Source organism: Salvia splendens, chromosome 5, assembly GCF_004379255.2.
Source record: "Salvia splendens isolate huo1 chromosome 5, SspV2, whole genome shotgun sequence".
Lineage (NCBI taxonomy): Eukaryota > Viridiplantae > Streptophyta > Magnoliopsida > Lamiales > Lamiaceae > Salvia > Salvia splendens.
The window spans coordinates 35,496,292-35,519,067 of NC_056036.1; the positions used below are offsets into that span (position 1 = coordinate 35,496,292).

Below are 22,776 nucleotides of genomic sequence, written 5' to 3' on the forward strand. Positions count from 1 at the left end.
TGGTGCATATCTAATGATTTTCTCAATCCATATGCTAAAACTATATTCTATGTCCACGTGTATAATATTTAAAACTTATTTATTATTTTGAGTGGGGTTAATGGAATCATCTAAATACAAAATGGCAAAATCACGATTGGGTATCAAACATATTTTTGTCTATACATAAATATAGCATCAAACAACAAGTATTAAATCCGACCAAAAAAATTCTTAAATAAGATATATTTAGGTAATTATATAACCCAATTGCATAGTTATGCAATTTTGTTAAGAAGAATAAGATATTTGAATTGAGATCCTCGAATGTTAGTAAATTTACATTTGAGGCCGCCTCACCTTTCACACTCATATCACCAGTGTGTGTGAAAAAGCAGCAGCACTCCTTCCACCAGTCGCTTTCTCACTACTTTCTCTCTCTAAATAACCCTCACACTTCTCTACTCAATTCAATCACTCCCAACTTCTACTCTAATTACTAAAAAGTAAAACACACACTCATCAGTCATCACTCTCTCTCTCTCTCACTGCCGCCGAAATTCCATCTTCTGCTAACAGAAAAAAACATCTCACGCCGAAATGGCAGTCGTGGTCTGATTTCGTTACATACACTATTCATATACATATTTGATTTAAGGCAAGGAAGATGGAGAGGAAGCAGAGCCAGGGATTCTTCTCGGCATTAGAGGACGTGGTGCGCGGCCTATCTCCGGCGAGGTCGCGGGGGAAGAGTCCTGGCCGGAGCAGATCGCCGATGTCTGGCCTCCTCCGCCGGAAAGTCGGCTCCAGCTACTCCGACTCCTTGATTGCGAGATCGGGCAGCCTGAGGCCCGTCGGGGAGACGCTCACGCCTCTAATGGAGGGTCCGGATCCGGACGGAGACGAAACCGGCGACTCCAAACGGCTCGGCTCCGCCCTAGGCCAGTGGATGCGCGGCCAGCTCACTCGGAACCCGTCCGTAGCTGTCGATGAGAGCACCGGCGTCGCCAGGAGGGCTGATTTGCGGCTGCTGCTCGGAGTAATGGGGGCGCCGCTCGCTCCGGTCCACGTTTGCGCCATGGACGCTTTGCCTCATCTCAGCATCAAGGATACACCCATTGTACGTGTTCTCCTTCATCAATTTCTGTGAAATTATGATTTATCTTCTCTGGTGATGAAATAATTGGCACATTGTTGAGATTTAGTTGAAAATTTGGTGTGCTAAAATTTTCTAATTAGGTTTTGACAATGTGGTAGGAAACTTCATCGGCGCAGTATATAGTGCAGCAGTATACTGCTGCTTCAGGCGGGCAGAAAGTGCAGAACGCGGTGAGGAATGCCTACGCGATGGGGAAGGTGAAGATGGTGGCTTCTGAATTTGAAACAGCGACGAAAGTAGTGAAGAACAGAAATGTGAGTAGAGCTGCTGAATCAGGCGGATTCGTGCTATGGCAGATGAGCCCCGATATGTGGTATGTTGAGCTTGCTGTGGGAGGGAGCAAGGTTCATGCTGGCTGCAATGGGAAGCTGGTTTGGAGGCACACGCCCTGGCTCGGCGCTCACACGGCCAAGGGGCCGGTTAGGCCCCTTCGCCGCTCCCTTCAGGTGAAAATAGTGGGCATCAGATCGTATTCGCACTGAGTGTTCCATTACTGACCTTGATGTTTGCATATGCAGGGGCTTGATCCAAGAACGACTGCTAGTATGTTTGCTGATTCGATTTGCATTGGGGAGAAGAACATCAATGGGGAAGACTGCTTCATTCTGAAGGTTGCTGCTGATCCTCGGACGCTCAAGGCGAGGAGCGAGGGGCCTGCTGAGATCATAAGGCATGTCCTGTTCGGCTACTTCAGCCAGAAGACAGGGCTGCTGATTCACATGGAGGATTCCCATCTCACCCGCATCCAATCCAATGGTGGCGATGCGGTTTACTGGGAGACCACTATCAACTCGTCCCTGGATGACTATCGGCCCGTTGAAGGGATCATGATAGCTCACTCGGGGCAATCTGTGGTGACCCTTTTCCGGTTTGGGGAGATGGCGATGAGCCACACCAAAACCAGGATGGAGGAAGCCTGGACGATTGAGGAGGTCGCCTTCAACATCCCAGGTCTGTCGATGGACTGCTTCATTCCGCCTGCTGACTTGGGGTCGGCCTCAATCAGCGAAACGTGTGAGCTCCCGGTAGAGGAGAGGGGGAAGCTGGGTAAGCGTGCGAAAGTTGCAGCGCTGGAGAAGGCTCAGCCTACTACCACCATTGATAAGCTAATGTGGAAGGTAGAGATATGAGGGAGTAGTGTGGTAAATGTTGATATATGGGTAGTGCAGTTTGTAATTTTTACTAACACAGCAGGAAATAACAAACTAGGTTTGTAGTAGTTGTGGGTTGTTCCTCCATTAAATCTGTGTTTGTAACAGAATCCAACTAGAGGGGTTGGTTGGAGGCTAATTTTTTTTGTTAGTTTATCTCAAAGGGTGAAAAGCTTTAATATTAGTATTGGCAAATCCATTGGGATTTTGTTCTTATTTTACCGACTTGATGTTTTTGTGCCTCCTAGATTAAACGGCACTGGCAGTCGGAAAATGGTAATACTTAGGTGTTGGTTCTTCAAGATTTGTGTTTGTTGATTAGTTGAAGGAATTTCATTTCCACTGTAAACATTATGCATACACAGCTGTTTTGCATGAGGTATAGTATATGATGATTATTATTATTTTGGTTAGTTTGAGATATAGTGGAGAGCACCATCTTCATCTTGCTTTAATAATGTGGCTTGCTTTTCCCGATACTCATTGCTACTTTTTGGTTTGACTTGGACCCGAATTGATGTGGGATTATAGATTTGAACCCAATTTCTTATGATTCCCCCAAACCCATGTGATTTTTCATCATCATATCCCCTTTTGCTACTTTTTTCTATCATTTCCTATATTTTTCCGAATTAGATGGAAACAATATTCTTTCTACTTTTTTTTTCTCAATTACTTTACTCTCTCTTCATTAACTCACAAAACAATACTACATAAAATTCCGTGCCAGCAAGTAAATGTTGCATATTTAATGGGACGAAGGGAGTAATAAACAAAAATATGACCAAAAAAAACACTGTGTTATCTTATTTTCTTTGGATAAAGTTGTTTGTCATAAACATTGTTATTCACAAATGTTCACCAAACCTGTAATGTTTTAGGCCACCCGCAACGCATTACGCGAGTGGCCCGTATTTCGTTCCTTCGTGACGGAACGGTGGCGGGACGCGTTGCAGCGTCTCGTCCCGTCACCATCCCGCAGGATCGCCCGTCCCTCCGAGACCCATTGCGAGACGTCTCGCCACGCGCTCCCGCGACGTGGCGAGCTCCCAGGCCATGCGTGACGCCCACTCGCCGGCTCGCGAGTAGGATTCGTCACGCTGACGCAATAAATTATTTTTTTTAAATTCGAATTAAAATTAAAAAAAAATTTTAATTGGCAAAGAGTAATATTACCTTTTTATAGCCGTTTTCCTTGTTTTTACTCTATAAATACTCCTAATTCATCCTCGTTTCACACACAACTACACATCTATTCTTCCAAAATCATCTTCATTTCCTCTCCAATTTTCATCTCAAATCATCTCTCTTTTATTCTTCCCCCAAATTTAATCGATCTCATGGATCTGTATGAGCATACGCTTTTTGCGCAGAAGCAGAAGGCTGCTCGGAAGGATGTAGAGCGGGCGTTCGGGGTTCTCCAAGCGCGCTTCAACATTATCAAAGCCCCGGCTCGTACGTGGTTCATGGAGAACATGGTCGACATCATGTATACGTGCATAATCTTGCACAACATGATTGTCCAAGACGAATTACCCGAGGCGGGAAATTGGTTCGACCCTGAAGCCCCCGGAAGCTCAACCGCAAGTAGTCCGCCTTGAAGTGGAGTGCATCCGTCTATACAAGAACGATTGTCTATTCGGGTAAGGACACGTGACTCTACCGCCCACGCCCAACTCCAAGATGATCTAATGGAGTACATTTGGGCAAACTTTGGCGGAGGAAATTAAATTATGTATTTTTTTAGGATTTTGAATTATGTTTTTTTAATTTTTTTTTAATTCTATGTTGTAATGTTATATTATTTTTAATGAAGTGTGTTTTTTATTAATTGAATATGTTGGAAAAAAAATTAAAAAAAATGAAATTGAATGAATAGTAATTTAATGGACGGATAAGTGACAGAGGGTTGCAGGTTCCGTCCCTTAGTTAAGAGATGGAGTAAAAAAGTACAGTGGGGCCCATGAATAGTAATTAAGGGATGATTAAGGGACGTATAAGTGACAACGTTGTGGATGGCCTTAGGCGACGTTTTTGCGTGACGACAGTAGGAAAATTTTCCAAGTTATGAAATTTTACGCAAAATTTAGGTTTAAGATTTGTGCTGAAAATGGACATGTCATAGTACTTTTTAGTTTTTTACACGAATTTGACAGTTTAAAATTAAAATAAATTTATGATCGAGATATTTTTGATAAATGGGTATTTAAAGTGAGATATACTTTTTCCATGGGTATGTATTTTACGTTAATTTTATCGTCACCAAACATTTGCCGCTATTAACTTGACAAAGTTTGTAGGGAGTAGACAGGGAAGGTTCCACAATATGATGATGAGTGGTCTTCATGAAAAGGTTAATAATTCCCCATTTACAGGGTAAAGACAGCAATTATTAACATATATATAATTTGCATTGCACACTCCATTTATATTAATCATAAATTATTAATCTGACAAATGCATTTATTGGAGAGTAAATGAGAACATGTTTAGTACTATCATTCACAAAACCATATACCATTTGTGGCACATACTGTATTTTGGCTTTAGCCAATAAATTTAGATGCAATGTGAAAACTCAGTGCCCCAAACTAGAATATTTGACAAATTTACATTTTCACTTGCTATTCGATTTATTTTTTCATGTCAATTTTTCTGCATACATGTAAAACAAAATATGTGAATTACAAGTTTTATTGTAATAGTAATGGTTATACTATGTCAGTAATTTTATATATAATGCATATTACACAATGCACAAAACCATATGAATCTTATCTAGCTATGAAAAGAAAAAGGGTTCATATGCTTATCCTGTACAAACTCCACACCCTTCATTTGCCTTTTATCAACTTTTTCTGCCCTTTTAAACTCGCTTTATTCTGATTATGACCGCACGGATATATTTTCCTCTACTTTAATTAATTCACAAATAATATTATCATGTTTTCTGATTTTTTTTTACTATTAGGAACAATCGGTACATGTCAAGTTGCCATTAAATTGATACGAGATTAACTGAGATCGATTTAATCGAGATTAATTTTATCATAATAATATCAAATGCTCATAAGTCATAGCTAATCATACGTGTATTTATCCCAATAACATATTATGACAAATAGTATTTACATGTTAATCATGCAAACCTATCAAGTCACTTTTAATAAGCAAAAGAAAGAGAGAGAAAAAGGAGGAGGAGAAATTGGCGTCGTTAAATTGACATCAGGTTAAATGAGATCGAATTAATTTACATTAATTTTGTCATACAGGACCAATGCTCATAAGTTATGATTAATTATACATACTGGTATTGTTCAAAAATTAAAATATCGTGAGGAATCCAAAACGAAATAATACCTATATAAATTAATCATGTCTAATTCAGTTTTGATAGTATGAAGCAAAACATAAAAAAGGAGAAATTGGTATCATGTGAACTCGTTGTATACTCTTTTTATTCCCCAACAAAAAGTCCTAAATGTCAATAGTCATATACTAAAAAAAGGAGAAAGTTGTTGAAGTATGAATGTCTTGTTGAAAAAAATTAGTCCTTAAGTGTTTTAGCTGTCTAAATCCATGAACTAATTAATAAAGAGGAGACATCCAGTGCTTTGTATTAATATTTCAATATTATTTAAATGTGTTGTTTCGTTGAATAAGGAATGCCTTGTAAAATAGGTAGGATCAGAGAAAGAAGAGGCTGCTATTCTCTCTTTGAGCATCCACAACGGCGGATATCCCGGCGGACGTCGGACCGACGTGCCGGACATCTGCGCTGGACGTCCGCCATTAGGCAGCATGCATACGGATACGGACGTCTGCTTCGGACACCGGAGTTTCGAGGCTTTCCGGGACGTCCGTCGGGACATCCGCCATTGCGTTGACACGACGGACGTCCCGGCGGACGTCCTGATCTTTTATTGTTTTTTGTGGATGTCCGTCGGGATGTCCTTGGGGATGTCCGTCATTGTGTAGTGGGATGTCCTTATGACGTAGCAGTGCAGTTGGATGTCCTTATGACGTGACAGAAGGTGTTTTAGGGAAGTCCGTCGGGATGTTCACTGGGATATCCGTCCCATTGTGGATGCCCTTAATGACAAATATCACATCAGAATCAGATAATGCATAGAATCTCGCTCACTTCTTGCATCTCAAAAATTATATCAAAACAAATAAGATGCACATTAAATGCGTGTGTATGTGATTCAGAAATCAGAACATCGAATCACATTAATGCTGGAAATTTTTGGTAAAATGAAATGTCAATACCCCTCTTTGCAAGACTGTAAATAGTTTTATTTCAATTAAATGGTGTATATAATACAACGAAGTCACCGACGGACATCTATTCATCTAGTATAAAGTATAAAATATTTGTATACTACTATATAATATGCATAATCTACAAATTTATCCTACCGACATAATTATATCCTAAATCTTATATATATTGTTGTTATAAAAAATACACAAATTATACAAGTCACTAACATATTTTCATAACTAACACATATATGCTCCTACACAAAAATAGTACCACCACCAATTCTCTTAATTATTTACTAATAATTTAGAAACAGATGGTATCTCATTCCATACTATAACAATAATCCCATCTTCCTCTTCATTTCCAAGGACATGACAGTGCTTAGATTCTAATATTGACTTCTTGCTGTAATTTCAACTACCCCGTACTTATAACATGGAGTATTAATTTTTAATAAATCTCAATATTGATTTCAAACATTTTATACATGCAAAATAAAGCTCAGCACTAAGTGGTACTAGTAGCCATTCGATTCTTGTTTTGTAAGTTGTTGTGGGACTACTTCTCTACGGTGAATAAAGACACTCAAATAACAATTTGTTTACTTGCTTCTGTTTCCGTGTTTCTATAGTGATTTTTGATAGAACGTTTATTTTTGTCAATACGTCAATTTCATTATTTATACTATGAACGGTTACCTTATTGTTCTTCGCCACCTTTTTTGTTTTGACCATATTGTAACTCATCAAAAAATGCACCCCTAAATCTATAAGGAGTGTTATCGAGTGATATGAGACTCATTCATTTTTAACTAAATCGTCAGAGGTTCGATTCCTGCTTTTTAACTTCAGTCATCGGTCATATGTCCATCTTTCGATGTGCCTTAAACTAGCACATAAAATAGTCACTAAATTTGGCGGTGGATACTCTTCAATTCCTTAATTGCTATTAAATCTTAAACAATTAGTTGAATTGAATTAACTAAACTCGAGTCCGCCTCAAACTTATCTAAATCTCGCTGGTATTCACTAAATCGATTCATTTTCAATCACAACAAATTAAAGCTTGATTTATAAATATATAGATCTCACAAGCTCCAGTACATAATTACAAGATGTGTTGATAGCTCGTGAATTATTAATTAGATTGAAATATCTAGAAGAATATTTCATTTTTATTCTATAGATAACATGCTACTCCCTCCTTCCGTCATTAGGAGTCTCATTTCTTGGCGGCACAAGTTTTAAGAAATGTTAAGAAAAGTGGGTGGAAAAAAGTTAGTGGAATAGAGATCTCACTTATTATATTAGTTTTAAATGAAATGTGAGTGGAATGAGTTAATGGAAGGTGAGACCCTATTACCATTTGTGGTAAAAGTGAGCCGGGACTCCTATTCGCTGATGGACTAAAATGGGAAAACGGGACTCCTATTCGCGTACGGAGGAAGTATCACTTAATCGACATATATTTTAGAATCTATGTTTTTTAGTTCTTTACGTAAACAAAACAGTAATACTATAACATATTCTGAACAAATATAGTTTACAGCAGCAATATATATAGGATCAATTGAAATGCGACCATTCTTATTTTTACCTAATAAATGTTCTTTATAAAATAGCAGTGAAAACGTGAAATTGACGATGGAAGAAACAAAATTCTCACTTGAGGGTTTACCCCGAAATTATTACTACTATTCTAAACAATAAATTAATATATTTATTTTACTGGGAATCCTCATTTGACTTTATTCACTTCCATATTTTGTGGGACATTTATAGTTTAAGGAGATGCCGTGAAATTGTTTGACATTATTCAGCATTTCAAGGTGCACATTAATTTTGATAAAGAATATACTATGAAAATACTATTAATGAAAATAAAATTGAAAAAAATGCAGTATGCATGCGTGTATAAAGTGTCGGCAGAAGAAGAAAAAAAAAGAAATGGAGAAGGGAATTAATATGAGGATCATATTAAAGAGAGTTGCAGTAATTAATTAATGGAGGCTCCTTCTTCTTCAATGCTATACACGTACTCCATATCTTAGCCCATTCCACGTGCTCGACCTTCTATCACAAGCTTTCCAATTTAATACTCCTCTATTCATTCATTTTGTTTTTATAAAGAGTTATTATTCTCAATAGAATACAACATACTTTGAATACATTGTAACTTTATAGTTCACCGCTATAATATAGTAGTAAGAATTTATTTTATAGCCCGAATTAAAATACTGGCAAGACTTAGTGAGCTATATTGCTAACAAGTTGAATTAAAGTTAAAATTGACAATAGAGATAAGTTTAAACTAGATTTATAATAATATTTTAAATTTAGGCTATTAAGTTATTATGGATGTATCAAATGCAAACTCTAAATATCGTACAAACTTCAAACCATGATTTAGACCGTTAGATTTTATTATTATATCGTACAAACTTCAAACTATGATCTAGACCGTCAGATTTTATGATTTGATGTCAACAGATTATAAAATAACATTAATAGGAAATGTCAACACGGTATCAACAACCCAAATTAAAATTCTGACAAGATTTAGTGAGTTATACTAGGGGTGTCGAAACGGGTACCCGCACCCGATTTCGAACGAAATTGTTGTCCCGATACCCGCCTCGCACTGTGTCGGGTATTACCCGATACTCGAGTCGGGTATACCGCATCCGACTTTGTTTTTTGTTTTGAAAATCTTTTTTTTATTACTATTATTTGCATTATCCTTAACTTGTTGATCGTCATCCTTAATAATGTTAGTATTTTGATGCATCCTAAGAAACATAAAAAAGTCCACAACTCATTAGACATTGAAGATCCACAATTTAATAAGTATATGTATATGCTATTGTATGGATGTGATCAATTGCTAACTCATCTCTTAATTGCTAACTATAATTAATTTAAAATCATAGGATTTTAAAGATCTAATGGTTTATAAATTATCATGTGTAATTTCATTTTTAATTTTTTAATTTTAAAAAGATAATTACAACTATCAATTTAGGGTTTAAGAATACAATATCAATATAGTGTATTAAATATACCAACATGATGACCTGACAATGTCAACACAATTTCATATGACATTGTACAAGCACTATATTGACATATTATGTAAGGTGTATTTACATAAAGTTGCTTTACGAAATTTATGAATATCCACAAAAATTTTATTAAATTTTGACATAAAAACATATGCACGTAGGATTTCGTTAGAATCCTTATAAAATTATCTTTAATTTGATATAAGCTGTGCGAAAAAATAATTTAAATCGAGATAGTTATATGTATTTAAAATTTTGAGATATTTTTCCAAATTTAGTTATAACTAATTTGTTGTTAATTGATATTATTACCCTAATTGACATTTTTATGCATGATATTGATACTCGGGGTTGAATGATCTTGGCCATTGATTTAAAGATCTAATGTCTATCATTTAGTTGTAGTTAGCAATTTAAGAATGAGTTAGCAATATATCATACCCCAATATAAGTATCTAGCTAGATTTAATAGAATTTTCTAGAATTAGGTATTAGAATATCTACATACTTTAATACAATTATCTAAACATATATTTCTCTAGAATATAGATATTATCTAGTAGGGGAGTGTTATATTGCTAACTCCATATTTAATTGCTAACTATAATTAAATAATAGTCATTCGATATTCAAATCAAGGGCCTAGATCATCAGTCCGGAATGTCAATACGATAAAAAAAACGCCAATAAGGGTATTAAGGTCAATTTTAAAAAATCTAGTTGTAACTAACTTTTGAAAATTATCTCATAACTTTAAAACGCATATAACTTTCTCGATTTAAATTATTTTTTCGCACAACATATATCAAATTAAAGATAATTTCTTAAGGATTCTAACGAGATATCACTTGCATATGTTCCGATGTCAAAATTTGAAAAAAAATCAAAATTTTTTATAAATTTCGTTAACAGCTTTATATCAATACACGACATATAATATGTCAACACAATGCTTGTACAATGTTAATATGAAATTGTATTGACATTGTCATGTCTTTGTGTTGATGTATTTCATACACTGTATTGACATTGTGTTTCTAAACCCTAAATTTGATAGTTGCTATTATCTTTTTAATATTAAAAAATGAAAAATGAAATTACACATGTCAAATTGTAGACCACAAGATTTCTAAAATCATATGGTCTTAAATTTATTGTAGTTAGCAATTAAATGATGAGTTAGCAATTGATCACTCACCTAAATATTTAAATTTTTATAGAGAAAAATCTAAATATATAGAATATTTTAGAATTGAGTAGAGAATTCTAGATTAAGTAAGGATTATAAATATGGGTAAGTTGTACTCCCTCTATTCTACGTAGTTGAGTCATTTTTGCATTAATCAAACATTATTCTCTCCACTTTTCTCTAGTTCCTACTTTATTATCTTTTTACTTAATATATTTAATATATCTTTCTTAATCTATATTTCAAAAATAAATTACTTTACTAACGCAAATGAGAGGAAATATCATTTTGTAAAAGTTGAAAAGTTCGAAAAATAAAGTGCTTCTTAGTTTGCCCACATAGCATCTACCAAATTATATGTCATATATTCCACCAATTCCACCAATTGTCCTCTTAAATATTTCCTCCAAACTAAATTATTCCTTCAAACATGTTTTTCATATTCTAGTGGACTTATCCAACTTTTTGATATATAATTTTTCAACAATGAGATTTAATTTTATAAGACAATATGATATAAGATCGTGTTCATGTAGTTAGTGTTTAAAAGTTTCTTAGCAAAATTTTGACGAAGAATTGGATTGCAACTACAAGGGGGATTTCCTCGGAGAATTATTTACGATGGCTACACAGGGAATTTATTTAAATGAGGTTTATTTAAATGAGGTTTACGTGTTGCTAGGGTGTAATAATGTTTGATTAATCATTAAATCTTTTATTAAAACATACAGTGGAAAATATAAAAAGTAGATTTTATTTTGTAAACAAGATAGGATATATAGTTTATTTTAATAATAATTAATGAAATGAAATATATTTAATGACCAAATTAACTCGATTTAATAATTCTATTTAAAATGATCTAATGATAGGTAAAACCTAGAAGTATAGGACTTGCTAAAACAAAAAAAATATATACTTCTTTCTCTGGAGTTAAATAAAATAACAGATGCAGATGCAGTGGCGGACCTATTAAGGGTCTTGGGGATCCATGAAACCCCCAATAATTTTAAATGCCACTATATATTATGTATTCATTTAAATTATGTACTGACTTAGTATCCCAAGTGGTAAGCCTCAAGGCCTACCAAGTTATCAGCCTGTGTTGTGTTCGATTCCCATGGAGCTTACAAGTAAGTTACAACTATTATTTCATTCCTTTGTTTTTAAATTTGTATTTTTGCAATTTTTTGTGATGTTCTTACAAGTTACAACTATTATTCATAAAAACATTTTATGTTTTATATTAATTCATTAATTAACTTATTTCAAAATTTATTCATAATTGATTATTTCTTTTTTTTTTGCTATTTTTTGTGATGTTTTTTCTATTTTTCTACAACTTACACACAAAAAAGTATATATACTTCATTACTTAACTTATTTCAAAATTTACTCATAATTTTAAAAAATTAACATATATATATCTCGAATTTTCATACTATCATTTAATTATTTCTATCCCATTACTCATCTCATGCGCATCTTTGTTGTAATTTTCGGTTGCACCGACAAGAAAAAAACCCAACAATTGTTATCAATATATTGGACTCCTAACGTCAAAATCCTGTGTCCGCCACTGAACAGATGAATGTCGTTTTTTATCACCAAAGTATAATAAAGAGTAGAAGTGACCTCACAGGATTACAGGGTTGGGCCGTTATAAACATTTCATAAGACTTTAGTTGGAAGTAAACTGAATTAAAAGTGGCCCTCACCAAATACTTGGACAACTTGTGAAGTTAGAAAATTCAACTACATTTGTATTTAGAAAATCAATTGAGCGAATCATATTAGTAAATATAGATTAATGAGGCGGAATACATTTCAATTAATATAATAAGGATAAACATTCATATTCACAACTCGAATATATTGTACATTTGAAGGGCATCAATAATGCATTTGTGCCCGCGGCTGCCTCGGAGGCACTAAAATTTGGTTGCAAGACAAGGATGGATGGGCTGTTCGTGGAATGAACCGAGGCCACAGTGCATATTTTATTTTAAAATATTAGAGAATAATATAAATGATGAAATGAAAAAAATAAATTGTGAGTGGATTTTGGCTGAAATTTGTGACTGAGATGTAAAATTGGAGGATAATAAATTAATTAGAATAGTAATTTAAAAAATATTCTTTATTTTTTGTTTAATTATAATTAATTTTTAGGAATTATATATTTTAATTAGATTGCACGTTTAATTTAAATAGAATATGACAATAAATAAAGTGAAATATAAAATAACAGATGGGACAAATGATTGTTATGAAAACAAATGATGGATTCTGGACAGAAGAAAAAAGGACATGTCCCATGATATTTGACATCTTTCAAATATTGATCTTGATCGATCTACGTAATCTTGGCAAAATAATTAGTACAAAATTCCCCATACTGAAATTTCTACTCTAATATATAGGTCAACTCCCATATAAAACAATATAATTGTATAGTTTTACTTATAAAATATAATATGAACAATAATGAATTAGAGTATAAATGTGTACAAAATTATTCACCCCCGTCCCATTAGAAATGAACATTTGTTTTTCAGCACGAGATTTTTTGTAGTGTTGTTTTGTAAGTTAATGAGAAGAGAATAGAATAAGAGAGATGAAAAAGTAGAGATGTTATTTTCATTTTAGAAAACGTTACAGTTTTAATGGGACAATCCAAAAAAGAACACTTTTCATTTTTAATGAGATAGAGGGTTTTATATTAGTATTATTATTGACTCATTGATTCCTACTATGTTTCATCCTTATACTACTCCTATTACTTATTAGGGTTCGTTTGGTTTCCATGTTAGCCATAGTTAGTCATCTCTATCTACCCTTCATTCCATGTTTGGTTTCCATGATAGCAATCTTTGTGACCCGCATCAAGAATCCCAATACCCGACACAGAGTGAGTTATGGAAAACAAAAAACCAGATAACTCAATCGGCAGTTCATCGTGCGATTGTCCACAATCAACTATTTGAATATTTCGAATTTCAACCAAATTACTTGAATAACCCTTCATTTACACCCTCCCATCTACTACTTCAACATTCATCCGTCAAGTGCAGATCGGCGACGCGTTGGGTGAGACACTGCAGCACGAAAATCGTTTGTGGCTTTGTTGCTTGCGTCGTTGTTTAACAAATGAGATGGGTTTAACCTAATTCGAATTTCTCACTGCGTTTGTGTTAATTCGTATAGGTCGCAAACGAAACACCTGGGTAAATCGATTGGTGAGGAGCCATGGCCGACCAAGGCACTTCTCAGAAGGTCAGTTCGTCAACACTTTGAACTCGAGAAATGTATACCGCGATGCATAAACACATATGGTGTTTTGTATGTATGATGTGACAATATTATGCTCTTGAGTATCTATGGTCACGATTTGTTGCTAAATGGCATCCCGGTGGGTGTAATATGTATACGAGTGTGAAAGGATTTTGTTTATATAGAATCGATCTCCCATGTTGTTGGTGAAGCGATTGAAGTGAGTTTGTTAATCGATGTTGGAGGTCATAATAGAGCGATTGAATATATAAATTTGTGGGTTTGTAACTAAGCTTCTGTATGAATTTGCTCCTCAGCACCCATGGCATTTGCAATGTGTTCCAATGTGCCCGGATGTATGCTGTTATATGCATATGTGGTATGAGGACATGAATTTTGTTGCATATATTTGATTGATTCGATGCTGCTACTGATGCTATTGAAGTCCGTATGCTTGTGTAGTTGATTTATGCATCTATTTTATGTCTTTGTGATGACATTGTAGAGTGATTTATGCTATGATTATATGGCATTTGATATGCTGCTATAGTGTCCGAATCAATATGATCAGTCACATTTTACATTGCTCATAGGTCGATAAAAAGGAAACAACCGAGCTGCTGATTTTGCTTGAGGAAATACTAAGAAACCATCAGTCGAACATGCTTCTTATCATGATGGTTATCACACTGGCCAGATCCAGTGCACATAAAAGAAAATGGGGTGGAGGAGGTACGGCGTAGGAAATGATTGACTCCATCCCTGCTCATGTCAAGCAGCTGGATAGGCTCGTCCGTGTTTCTGATCGTTCCTGTATAGACAATCTGCGGATGGATAGAAACACTTTCGGAAGATTATGTCGCATTCTGCATTGTCGGGCTGGATTAGTAGACCAAAAATTCGTCACTGTGGAGGAACAAGTTGCTATGTTCTTGTCCATTCTAGCACACCACAAAAAGACTCGGGTTGTTGGCCATGATTTCACGCGTTCTTCTGAAACAGTGTCTAAATACACACATTTGGTGCTCCGTGGGGTGCTCAATTTGCATGAGCTGTTATTAGTGAAACCTGAACCGGTCGGTGATGACTGCACGGACTCAAGTTGGAAGTGGTTTAAGGTATGTGAAATACACGAGATCGCTATACTCTTTATGTTTTTCCAAGCAATGAACTTTCTCCTCTACCAAAATATGCTTGTAGGGTTGTCTAGGAGCGCTAGATGGGACGTACATACACGTACGAGTGCCCATTTCTGACACACCACGTTATCGTAATAGAAAGGGGCAAGTATCAACAAACACACTTGCCGTGTGTGATCGACAGCTTCAGTTCGTTTACGTACTGCCAGGATGGGAGGGTTCAGCAGGTGATTCGAGGGTATTACGCGATGCAATCAGTCGGCCTCTCGGGCTGAAAGTACCCAAAGGTAAAGCATTCTGACATATATCTTAGTCAAGTGTAGGGCTGGCAATTTTCGACACGACACGATAATCTGACACGAATCCGCACGAAATTATTGGGTTGGGCTCAAGTCTTATTGGATTCGTGTCCTTATCGGGTTGACCCATTAAGAACCCGATAATTTCGGGTTGGGTTCGGGTCGGATGTGGGTCAGATACGGGTAACCCATTAAGAAATAATATTATTATTTTTATTATTATTTAAAAAAATATATATTAATTTAATTTTTTTAATTTCTTATAAATTAGGTTTAAATAGTATAAAATGAATTTTAATTGTGTAAATTAGGTTAAAATTAAGGTTTAATCGTGTAATATTAGGTTTTAATCGTGTAATATCAGGTTCGGGTTGTTATCGTGTCGTGTCAACCCATATTATATCGTGTCGATAACGGGTTCGTGTCGGGTGCGGGTCATGTTCGGATTTGAAGGTAGCAGGTCGGGTTCGTATTCGGATTTACAGTTTCCTTAACAGGTCGGGTTCAGGTTATGCCTTATTGGGTTGGGTCATTATCAGGTTGACCCGATAATGACCCAATCCGCACGATTTGCCAGCCCTAGTCAAGTGGGAAGGCTTGACCCTCACCATCTCACATTCTGTCCCGTTTTCAGATTGCTATTATCTCTGCGACAATGCGTATGCCAACAGTGAGGGATTCATCACACCGTACAAAGGCCTTCGGTACCATTTGAAGGAGTGGGGTCATGGAACCCAAGCACAGCAAACAGCCGACGAATTGTTCAACTTGAAGCACTCTAAAGCTCGGAACGTGATTGAGCGTTCGTTTGCTGTGCTCAAGATGTGTTGGGGGATACTTCGCAGCCCAAGCTTCTATCCTATCGAGGTCCAAACGGGCTTGATAATTGCATGTTTCTTGCTTCATAATTTTATACGCACTCATATGGAAGTGGATCCGTACGAGGAATTGGTTCTCGGTCAACATGAAGACGGTTATGAGAGTGATCTCGATGACCCTTTGGTGCCCACTATATCTACCGTCGCGCCAATACCAATGTGGACGAAGAAGAGGGACGACCTTGCTGCTGCGATGTGGGCTCATAGGCCAAACGTTTGATTGCCGTGGTTTTCATCAATCGTCCGAAATCCGTGAGCTATGTATTACTGAATTGAACTGTGGCATAACTTGCTTGCCCCCAAAATGGTTTATATTGAATTCTTATTTGTGAGATAACTTAGGACATGAAGCTCGATATTTGATGCATTGTTGGGCCAAGATTAATATTAAAGTAACATTGCATTTCATCTGCAATTAAATAGGCATCATACATAAGCCAAAAAGACCAGTCTCGGTTGTACATCCCCCCGTCGACAAAACATGAAACACAAGCTGCATCTACATTCGAAAACCATTTCGGCAACTACAAATACGAAACACCGTATTACTATGCCAAAATACGATATCAAGACTGATCGGGGGACAACGTAGATGGTTAAGGGGCTGATTCGCGCGATGGAGCTGCCGGACTCCACGACGCGCACGATGATCCTTTAGGCGATGAGTACAACTGCTTCACCGGCAACATCAGACTTGGATTCATGCTTCCAACAAGTCCAGCAGCCATGCTTGGCGACCCTTGATCAACATTGTTCGACGGCACATTAAAAAGCTTCCGGCGAACCATTGTACATGGATCGACGAAGGGCGAATTCACTTCTTCCGGATCAGCCGTCGAAGGACGATGCTTCCCTCGAGTAGGTGCATATGGTACTGGAGAATCAATAATCACGATCAGCTCCGTGGTGTCGGATATGGTTATCACTTCACGCGACTTCTCCGTCTTCCCCCCTGCAGCCCAAACATGGTGGTCAAGCGGCTATATTCTTCCTCGTCACGGTAATAGTATGCTCCGGCGAACGGGTTTGACTGCAAATAATGGATAACAGCTAGATTCTGTTACTTCTACCCGATGTTTCATGCTTTGATAATGAAAACACGGTTCACACGCCAATGACATACCCGAAATATCAACTTCCATGTTGCGTCGTCCGCAACGATCAGCTTTTCGTCAAGGTCCCAACGCACCCCCGGAGTGCTAATAACTTCGTTGAAGGTCTGGTAGCGTACCCGGAGTAGTTCCAAGCGACTGACAACATCCGCACAGGTTAATTCAGCGGCAAAGCGAATATTAATTACCTCACATGCCTTATTGAGCATCGCATCAGTCACCGAGTCATCATTCGATCGGCTCCCAATTCGCAGTTTGATCAAAGTTGAGAGAAGCAACGTATCCATCGCACCCGTCCATTTTCCCCGGTAGAAGAAGATCGCTTGCGGAGGGATGTTCTGGTTCATGGCTCAAAGCTGATTAGAGGTAGGCTCTGAAGTTGAATTATTCACTTACTCAACACTACACCTTATGTAATAGCTCAGGCAACAACCGCTTCTAAAACTTCATAAATGGTTTTACTATACCAATTACAACAAGTTAGATAAAGGTCATATCCTGCAAACTATGACTTACTCCGCCGATCTCGGTTGCTAGCTTACTAGGCATCAACCAAATCTATTAATTTGGAGCTAGATGTCCATTTCAATAGATGTCGACTAACAAATGACAATAACCATGTATAAATCCATTGCTTAGTGCAATGTTTATAGTAAACTGTGGAAATTTTATTATTTACTCAAAATTTTATAAAAAGCTTGTGGAATAGTAATATATATGATCGTATGTTTCATAGCTTATTTAAAGAGAGGAATAATACAAAAAACCTTGAATTTGCATACCATCTGTTGTCAATTAAATTTGTTCCGAATTATATGAGCTCATGTACCTTATTTTTACATTTACTAAAATCCAAGCACATGCAGAGCCGACAATATTCGACACCCCTTTATATTTTTCCATTTAAGGTAATCCTTTTAATTTTGCCTATAAGATAATCCTTAAATAATAGAACTCTAGTTTTTACATTGACTAATATATTACATAGCCTTTAATTTTTTTCCTAAGTCCTACTCCCATTATTTTATGTATGAAGAATCAATGTGCGTTCCTATCCCTTTTTCCCACTGGCACGTAGCCCCCCATCCCGCATAGATTATTGAAAAAATATGGTGGCACACCACATGTGATGACGACATGTTAACTGTACGGTGAACTATTTGATAGCTCCAAATTTGCGTGATTTTTGTGAATGACAAGCATAGTCATAAAGTCCACCCTTCTACCACCCCTTGTTTACGTCTGGATACACGCATACGTTTAATGCATGCATCAATTGCAAACCAATACATTTCACTTTTTGCAGCCTTTGCAGTGGACGTATCTTGTCATGGTTGTAAATGGGGTGGGTGTTTATAGGGGAAGTTGGCCAATAAATGTGGTAGTCAATTTCAAAACGAAGTTCTTCTTCATTGCAGATATCAATGGCAGACGACGACCCATTGGCCGCATACCATAGGCTACCTTCATTCATCAAAGTGTTTTCCGGAGGTCACAACAAAGACGAGCTGGTATGGTTCCTTTTAACCCAACTTTTTCACACAACCGTGTTGGCTATGTTGAGCTATGTTAACAAGTTCATCTTGTTTGTAGCGACTTCCTCCGCAATGGGTTGCGGAACACGGGGATGACCTACCGTTTGATTGTCGTCTCGTCATGCCAAACGGATCGCGATGGCAAGTCCGCTTACTAAAAATAGCTAGTGGATGCCACTTTTGCGTTGGATGGCCTGACTTCTGGCGTGGGAATAATATTTCCCATGGGGAGATACTTACCTTCACCCTCGTCGACGTGGGGATTTTCCACGTAAAAAGATACAAGTCGGGGACCGATTGCCCACCATGCGGCGATCTCGCCCGTCTGTATCTGGTCAACCTTTTCGGTTTTTTTTCAGTTCGATACTTTCGCATGTATTTAATCCCCTCACTCATATTTGTATATTAGAGTTGGCCGAAGAGGATGACGACAAAGAGATCTACAACCCCGACTTTGATTCTTCGGATGATTATGCCCCATCCGACGTGGAACCGGAGTCGGCGGAGGACAGTGAGTACGACGACGATCGGGGTGCTCGTGATGACGATGAGTATCCCACATGGACCTTGAAGCTGACCAAATCAAACATCAAGCGCACAATAGAAATACCGACTGACTTTTGGAATCTCCACGCCAGTGCTGCGCCTCAGCAGAATGTGGTGCATTTTCTGGTGGATGGACATACATGGCGGCTGTTTCTCAAGCATAGCCAGGGCAGGATATGGATCAAGCATGGATGGCGTCGATTCAAAGAAGCTAACGCTTTGTTCCCGGGTGTTCGTTGCCATTTTAAGCTCGTCGATGCTCAAGACATCCAGTTCTATGTGTGGTTTGATCGGCCTTGAAGAGGAACTTGTGAATTTGATCGTGTGATGCGCCGATGTTATTAGTTTCTATGGTTTGGTACCTTAAATCTACTGTGGTATGCGCCCTTTCCATTATGTAGTAAAGCCACCGCTTATGTAATGTAGTTGTTTCTATCAAATGTCCTTTTATCGATAACACGTATTTTGTGGAATAGATAAGTATTGAGTCTTGACTTGTTTATATTATGCACTATCTATTCTAAACAATGGTTGAGCCATATGTTTACATCTTCACAACAACCAAGTAGTCTCCAAGTAGTCAAATTCCTCCCACTATTCGTAATCCTCCAAAACATTAGAAATCCGCCTACTTGTTTATTTTAATGTACTCCCACTATTTTATGTAACCACCTATGACACGAACGAGAGGTCCAAGGCCCGGGCTGGCCCGAGCACGACTCCCCTTAAGCTGCATGGGAGGTCCGTCACGAGATCTATGAGACAAAAGCTTCGGGATGGCGTTTCAAGCTTCATCGGGAGAGCAATGGAGGAGTCAAACGGAACGCCCGGCCGGGCGAATCCACACCTCCAAAACGCCCGATCGGGCGTTTGGGCGCTGAGTGTCATCCACATTCCAGAGAGTTCACCCGGTCGGGCGAACGCACCCTCCCAAAACGCCCGACCGGGCGTTTGACAAAGCCGCGACGAGTCCAGAGAATTCGCCCGACCGGGCGATTTCACATGTCCAAAACGCCCGGCCGGGCGATTCAACTTTTGTAGCCAAATTTCTTATGTTTTAACCCATTGTCTTGGGATTCCAACCCTAGGTATAAATACCATTTTGTAAGACTTTATTTGGCAGACTTGGATGAATGAAATTATGAAGACTCCTTTGAGAGCATCTCCCTTGTGAGATTTTTTATCCAAATTCCTACATGTTAGGTTTCTTGGTTTATGTTTAATAGACTAGATCAAGTATAGGTATGCATTTATGGTTGTGTAGTCATGAATGTGGAGCCAATGGAGTATTTGCTTTGGGTGAAAGTAGCCTAGGATTGCCTTCATCTTTTTGAGGGAGGTCATAGGTTCCTAAAGAGGATTCCTCCCTCTTTACACTTTCTTCTCACCTCTTTTCTCTCCATCAAAATCCATTTTGAGCCTAGTTTTTGTGGCTAGCTCAACTTATCTTTGTTAATCTTAACTAAAAATTGGAATCAAACACTAGTTTGGGTATTTCTTGGGCACATGGAAGGATTCCCTCGTAAGGAACATTATCAACCTAGTTCTAACAATCATATCATATTAGCCGATTTAGCCGACACAACTGTAACTGCTATATTAGATGCTAATATTCATTATGTTGTATTGCAATATAAACAACCCTCACATTGTATTATATGCCATAGTCTAACGCATTCATTGTAGTAAATGCACAACCATATCATAAAGACCCCACTTCTTCCACCACCATGTACGCGTATAGATACACGCCTCGGTTCAATGCATTCATCAATTCCAAACCAACCCCTTCCACAGTTTTTGCAGACCTTGCAATGGAAAATTTTATTTCATAGTAGTAAATGGGGTAGGTGTTGACAGGGGAAGAATGCCTATAAAAGTGTTAGCCGATGCAAAGCCAAGTGCAACTTCAACTCAGATAGCTATGGCGGACGAGGACCCGGACTACCAAACACTCCCTGCATTCATGAAGGTGTTCCACCAGCAACGATGCAAGGATGACATGGTATGTGGATTTCTATTTTGATATATTACATATGAAATGGTCCGATTGTTGTTTTCACTTCAAGTAATAACTTGCAGCGACTACCTCCCGAATTCGTCGGGATTCACGGGCATGACCTACCGTTCGACTGTAGGCTCGTTTGGCCGAATGGAATACGATATAGGGTGCGAATTCTGAAGCTTGACAATGGGTTCTACTTCACCTCTGGATGTAGAGATTTTGTTCGTGCTACCGGAGTCGTACACGACGATCATCTCATCTTCACTTTGGTGGGTGTTGGTATTTTCAATGTTAGGCGGTTTGATATGGCAACGAATTGTGCACCGCAGGGAGACGTGGATGGTAAACTCACTTGTAATCATCTACGTTGTTAATACGAGGCTAATACATAAACTCATATTCTTTGTAGTTATTAAAAACGACGATGTGGAAGGTAGCTACTCTGCGGACATCGATACTTCCGATGATTACGTGCCATCGGATATTGAATCTGAAACAACGGTGGATGACGACTACGTGGACGACAGTAGGGTACTAAACATCGACGGCTTCCCTACATTCGTCATTTCGCTCACCCCGACGAACATCAAACGCAGCCTTGAGATCCCATATGGCTTTTGGCAACGCCATATCCCGATGGGGGCAATCCAAGCGGGCGTGCATCTGGTGACCGATGGGGGGATGTGGCTATGTACTCTCAAACACAACTCGAGGAAGATATGGGTGAAGCATGGCTGGGCTCGATTCAAACAAGAGAACAATCTGGTGAAAGGGGTGCGTTGCCATTTCAAGCTCGTTGATGCCTTTAATGTCCAATTTCATGTGTGGTTTGATCGTCCTTAATATCGTTGGAATTAATTACGTTAGCTATATGCAGTAGTAGTAACCTCCTTATCGTAAAGTAGGTGACAATGAGATTTGTCTACTCTCATTTGATCATGGCAAATTTTCATGCGAACTAGTTGTAATGCTTGATCAATGGGTTTAATGTTTGGTATTTTGGGTTCATGTTTCTTAGTTATGTAATAATCAACGCCATATTTAGCTACAAAGTCAGACAAAATTAATACCATATGTAAAACCACAAAATCACATCGTTTGAGGCAATCCAATTCAGGTAGAATTGAATGACCAGGTCGGGTGTATGTTTAAACTAACAAATTCACCCGACCGGGTGGAA

The 22,776-nt window shown here is 37.7% G+C and overlaps 4 protein-coding genes across 4 annotated transcripts; all 4 read left to right on the forward strand.

Moving 5' to 3' along the window:
- The first annotated feature begins 364 nt into the window (after nucleotides 1–364).
- On the forward strand, nucleotides 365–2,505 carry LOC121805473. Its single transcript, XM_042205344.1, has 3 exons — nucleotides 365–1,099; nucleotides 1,237–1,584; nucleotides 1,657–2,505. The coding sequence occupies exons 1-3, from the start codon at nucleotides 647–649 to the stop codon at nucleotides 2,266–2,268; spliced, it is 1,413 nt and encodes a 470-aa protein (XP_042061278.1). The 5' UTR covers nucleotides 365–646; the 3' UTR covers nucleotides 2,269–2,505.
- Nucleotides 2,506–14,828: 12,323 nt separating this feature from the next.
- On the forward strand, nucleotides 14,829–16,618 carry LOC121804194 (putative nuclease HARBI1). The gene is made up of 3 exons (XM_042203723.1): nucleotides 14,829–15,200; nucleotides 15,283–15,508; nucleotides 16,155–16,618. The coding sequence occupies exons 1-3, from the start codon at nucleotides 14,829–14,831 to the stop codon at nucleotides 16,616–16,618; spliced, it is 1,062 nt and encodes a 353-aa protein (XP_042059657.1).
- A 2,316-nt stretch (nucleotides 16,619–18,934) lies between these two features.
- Nucleotides 18,935–19,891, forward strand: LOC121804195 (B3 domain-containing protein At3g06220-like). The gene is made up of 3 exons (XM_042203724.1): nucleotides 18,935–19,021; nucleotides 19,104–19,368; nucleotides 19,455–19,891. The coding sequence occupies exons 1-3, from the start codon at nucleotides 18,935–18,937 to the stop codon at nucleotides 19,889–19,891; spliced, it is 789 nt and encodes a 262-aa protein (XP_042059658.1).
- Nucleotides 19,892–21,515: 1,624 nt separating this feature from the next.
- Nucleotides 21,516–22,439, forward strand: LOC121804197 (B3 domain-containing protein At4g01580-like). The gene is made up of 3 exons (XM_042203725.1): nucleotides 21,516–21,596; nucleotides 21,674–21,938; nucleotides 22,006–22,439. Exons 1-3 carry the CDS (start codon nucleotides 21,516–21,518, stop codon nucleotides 22,437–22,439), a joined length of 780 nt encoding a protein of 259 aa, XP_042059659.1.
- Nucleotides 22,440–22,776: the final 337 nt, after the last annotated feature.